Below are 5,428 nucleotides of genomic sequence, written 5' to 3'. Positions count from 1 at the left end.
GGGTTTCACCGTGTTGGCCAGGCTGGTCTCAAACTCCTGACCTCAGGTAATCCACTCACTTTGGCCTCCCAAAGTGCTGGAATTACAGGCATGAGCCACTGTGTTTGGCCAAGAAAATATTTTTTTAAAAATCCTTCATGCCTTCCGACATTACAAAATTCTTAAAGGAAGTATATCCCAAGAGTACTAAGCCGTAAGTATGGAAATCACACTTCTGGGATCTAACCTGATACTAGAGTGACCATGGCTAAATTACAACCTACTAGGAGCAGAGTTCCCTGGCTGCTAACATTTGGATGGGACAAAAGGCATACAATTGGGCCAAAACAGACCAGGAAGTTTCCAAGACTCCTTTAGTTTCAACTTCCTATGACCATATAAAATGATTAGATTGTGTTTGATTGGATTGTATATCGCACACCATCAGGGAAGGCACATTTATGAAGGGTCAGAGGACTCGAAATATTCTATGACACTATGCATTAAGTTTGGAGTTCCATAGCTAACTAATAAAACAGGGCTAGGAGTTTTCAATGTTTTATTTTTCATTTCTATGGAAAAGAGGTAAAGTGAACAGAAGGAATGTCTGAAATTCTGTTCTGATGCTTTTAATATTTCAAATACTTTTTGTCCATTTTGATGGTTGTACTGGTGAGTGTGTTCATGATGCTTACATTGTTATTCTGGAAGTAGATTACCCGACAGTCTTTAATNAAAAAAAAAAAAAAAGGAAAATAAGCTGCTATTAGCAAATACCAAGTCAATAGAGAAAATTCTCCCAACACCAACATCCAAATTAACCCTAACTCCACCACTTCCAGATCACAGGACATCTGCACAAAGATTTAAAAAGAGAAAAATTATTTTGACTTATTGACAGCCACTGTGGAAATAACTTTTCAGAAAGTAAGAACTTACAAATGGGTAGTTATAAGTAACTACCAAGCCCAAGAACAAATGCAACTGTTTCAATTAGCAACAATGACAATACAAGAAAATAAAGGAAAAATCTTGAATTGTCAGTTTGTTCACTTTCTTTTTTTTTTTTTCTTTTTCACTAAGACAAGATTTCACCATGTTGGTCAGGCTGGTTCTCAACTCCTGACCTCAGGTGATCCACCCGCCTCGGCCTCCCAAAGTGCTGGGATTACAGGCATGAGCCACCACACCCGGCCAGTTTGTTCAGTTTCAAACATATTCCCTAATTTTGTGTTTGTAATGCTAAAAAATCTCGTTTCAGAGAATACAAAACAAGTTACATATAAGATCAAGTCATAAAAATTCAGGTGTGATAAAATCAGAATGAAGATGAAATTAGGGCTTCTTTCCTCTTTGGGTATTTTAATTTAGGATAATGTCTGACTTACTGGTACCAATATAGATCTCAATGAAAACATTTCTGCCATGAAGACTGAGTTATGAGACATATCTGTAAGTATAGCTAAGGAAGAAGTGATACTTAATGATTTTTTTAAAAAGCAGCAAAAGGCCAGGCACAGTGGCTCATGCCCATAATCCCAGTGCTTTGGGAGGCTGAGGTGGGAAGACTGCTTAAGGCTAAGAGTTTGAGACCAGCCTGGGCAACACAGTGAGATCCCTATCTTTACAAAAAATAAAAAAATTAGCCAGCATGGTGGTGCACACCTATAGTCCTAGCTACTTGGGAGGCTGGGGTGGGAGGACTGCTTGAGCCCAGGAGTTTGAGGCTGCAGTGAGCTCAGTCTCAAACCACTGAGCTCACCACTGTACTCCAGCCTGGTCAACCAAGCAAAACTCTGTCTCTAAAAAATAAATAAATAGATAAATAATGATAAAAGTAGCAACACTCAGGTAGGGTTACAAGAAAATGCTGTCCCTAAAAAACCACAATGTCTATAAGACAAAACCCTAATACATATTTTTTCATTTATGAATAAACTACTCTATCACAACTCATTATCTCCTTATAAATGGGCAGCTTAACTGCCACTAGCATTTATCCAACGTGCTTCTTTATGAAAATTGGTCCTATGGAAATTCTGGAATCACCAACAAGAGATTTCACACTTGTTACCTAAGGGTAGCATGAAATCTGTGTGTATATTTGTGCATGTATATGCTTCTCCTTGTCTCTTCATACAAAAATTTCTCCCCCCAAATCAGTCAACAGTTTATGCCCAAGTCTGTAACAGACACTGTGGGGGATATAAAGGTGTATGCATGAGAGAAGATCCCAGCTCTCAAGATAGTTATAATTTACTTGGGAAAATAGGACATATTCACATAAAGCGGTCCCAGTACCAGTAAAATTGATGGTTATCATATTTTTATTAGTAATATGGAGGTGCTATCATCTGCACATTGTTTGCATGAACCACAAAGCTTTAATCCAAATAGGTAAGAAAAAATAAATCCATGCCATTTATTTCAATTATATGAGAATACAATAAATATACAATAAATAATCAAATTTCTTTTGAGTATGTAAGAAGTAGCATACCAGTAGTAGTAGGGAAGATAAGGCAAGATATTTAATGGCCGAAGTATAACATAAGCTTAGGAAAGGAAACTAAGAGAAAGAAAACAGTTTTTCTATTATTATCTCAGCATGACATGACAAAGAAGTGTGATTTTTCCAGGTTTTTCTCAGAACCCAGAGGTGTGTGAAGATTAAACTGCTGGGTTAGGTTTCTAGAGATTCAGGTGTTAGGGCCCTGACTCTTTCACAATTATATCATCTCCTGCCCTGATTTCCTACCTGTAATAGTTGAGGTTTGAACTAGATGAAGGCTAAAATTCCATTAATGAACACTTCTGGTAATCCTTTATTTGATAAAATAAATCCAGATCCTCCATCCTACTCACCACTTCCCAATCCCTGTTTTCTCTACCCCTGAAAAAATTACTGTGTACAACATTTGATTTTTTATGAATCTTTCATTAATTATTTGTGTTTATATTATTTGTGTTATATATACTAACTTCTTTATGGTAACTGGTTTTGAAAAAGCAAAATTCTAATTCCTATTGCTAAAATTTAGTTACTAAACAATCATCACTTTTACATTATCTAGTCCTAATAATCTATCCAGATTAACATGGCATATTATTCAATAGTCTCACAAGAAGGATTTTGTGTAGCTGTGATTCACAACGGTTAAAGATTAGATCAAATAATTATGTATCCATTGCTTTTACTGGCTTAATATGGACCTAGCTACACAGCAACTAAGAGTACAGTAATATTTTATTTCTTCCTTTTATGATAATCCAGTGGACAACACATAAGTATAACTTTGGTACTAAATGGCTACATAAATATCCTTTCATCTGGTAAGTCTTACTAAACCTCTAGTGTTTGGTGGAGAAAAGAAAAGAAGAGGTTGTAATAGTGAGTTTTCTCAAACTAGTCATATTATAATTTTTATGTCCTTGTTTGTACATCTAAATATTAGGACAGTTATCACCTAGAACAGCAATGAATTCAAATATTATCCAATAAATTCTAAACAACACAAGCTCTCTTCAATTCTTAAATACCTTTTGAGTCATTTCAGTAAAGAGATCAAAGAAATCCAAAGTGAAAAAGGGAGAACATACTCAAGCTTCCATGAAGCTGCACGATAAAGTGAATAATTGGCACAAAAATAAAGCAAAGAATTGAGAAGTATGCTGGAAAAGTCTTTCAAATACTATTCTTGCTTGTATCTAGCTCCACTATACAGTTTAAATTTTGGCCAAATTTTTTAAGTATTTGTTAAACAGTTCCTGCATGTGACATATGTTTCCAGGATACTTCTGACATTGATATGAGAAATTATAAAACATTTAGAAATGAAAATGTTACTCTCAAACAAAAAACACTATAAGTTCCAAGCTTCTTCTGAATTCATAAGATGGAAAAAAATTTGGAAAATAGTACCTTTCTGCTTTAAAATGTTCAAATAATATACATATTTTAAATGTGTGATCATTCAAGGAAAGGGGAAAACAAGTCTAAAATAAAGCAAGGTCCTCAAGTTTACTCCAGGACTCATTACTCTTCCTTTGCAGTCTCAATTCTATTTACTCCATAATAAGTAAACCGTTTTATCCCTTCGGCTGGGAAGGATAATTTTTACCCTAACAAGATGATGACAATGCCACTGCAGCGCTCACCCAGCAAGAAACACGTAAATATGAAGTAGCATCAAGTCCTTCTATGAAGTGTATGCAAGAATTGATTTGCAATGCATTAATTCAGGAATTCAGCCGAGAGGCTCCTACTATACCTAGCGGATCTAAACTTGAGCTCATGATAACACTGCACAAAGCTATGGTAGATGAAAGTGATAGGTAATGCCAATAGAACAATTCCACTGACAACACAAACTCCTCCAAGAATTCTTCCAGGCACTGTGATAGGATACATATCTCCATAGCCAACTGTAGTCATAGAGATAATCACCCACCAGCAGGCAGCGGGAATGCTGGTGAAGTCCTTGTTGGATGTTTCCAGGTCCAGCCCATGTTCAAGAAGCTGAGAAAGTGCACTAAAGATTGCCATGGCAACACAAATGAAGACAAGTAACATAACCATCTCTCGGTAGCAACGTTTGAGAGTCAAACCGAGTGTCTGAAGACCAATGAAGTGACGGGCAAGCTTAATCACCCAAAAAATCCTCATCATTCTAAGCACCCTCAAGGTGACTCCAGCCCTCTGGAGTTGAGAGTTCTCGCCTGTAAACACTGTCATCAACACGGAGATGTAATATGGCGTGATTGCCAGTAAATCAATGATGTTCAGGGGTCTCTTGACAAACTCACACTTGTTTTTGGAGACAATGAACCTCACGATGCACTCCGCAGTGAACCAACCTATGCAGATAGCTTCAATTATCCTGTCAAGAGAACAAAAGAAGAATTGATCATTTTATTTTTAAGCATTTTAATAGCTCTTAGATTTCTTCAGATAGTACTACATTGACATACTAATTCAGTTACTTTTCCAGAAAACATAAAGAACAGACAACATTACCAACATCATCAGACCACCAGGACGCACACAACAGAACAACAAATCAATTCAGGTGAAAACTGAGGCCAGGTGCAGTGGCTCACGCCTGTAATCCTAGGTCTTTGGAAGGCTGAGGTGGATGAATTGCTTGAGCCCAGGAGTTTCAGACCAACCTGGGCAACATGGTAAAACCCTGTCTCTACAAAAAAAAAATACAAAAATCAGCTGGGTGTGGTGACACACACTGTAGTACTGCCTACATGGGAAGCTCAGGTGGGAGGATTACCTGAGCCTGGAAAGGTCAAGGCTAGAGTGAGCCATGACTGCACCACTGCACTCCAGTCTGGGTGACAGAGACCCTGTCTTGAAAACTTAAAAAAAAAAAAATTCAACTTGATAAAGTTCTTACTTCCATACTGCAATACTATTAAAATAAGATATATATATATATAT

The 5,428-nt window shown here is 36.9% G+C and overlaps 1 protein-coding gene across 2 annotated transcripts in view; it reads right to left on the bottom strand.

Annotated features, from left to right (window-relative positions):
* Window positions 1-2,288: 2,288 nt before the first annotated feature.
* KCNG3 (potassium voltage-gated channel modifier subfamily G member 3) overlaps window positions 2,289-5,428 on the bottom strand; it is a 57,820-nt gene continuing 54,680 nt past the window's right edge. For both annotated transcript variants that reach the window (XM_017544871.1, XM_017544872.2), the window contains exon 2: window positions 2,289-4,859. In XM_017544871.1, coding sequence (XP_017400360.1) covers window positions 4,214-4,859 — 646 coding nt within the window. In that variant the 3' untranslated portion in view covers window positions 2,289-4,213. The remainder of the gene's footprint in view (window positions 4,860-5,428) is intronic.

This window comes from Cebus imitator, unplaced genomic scaffold, assembly GCF_001604975.1.
Source record: "Cebus imitator isolate Cc_AM_T3 unplaced genomic scaffold, Cebus_imitator-1.0 Scaffold172, whole genome shotgun sequence".
Taxonomy (NCBI): Eukaryota; Metazoa; Chordata; class Mammalia; order Primates; family Cebidae; genus Cebus; species Cebus imitator.
Note: the sequence above shows the minus strand (reverse complement) of the source record. Positions and strands in the feature narration are given on the sequence as shown.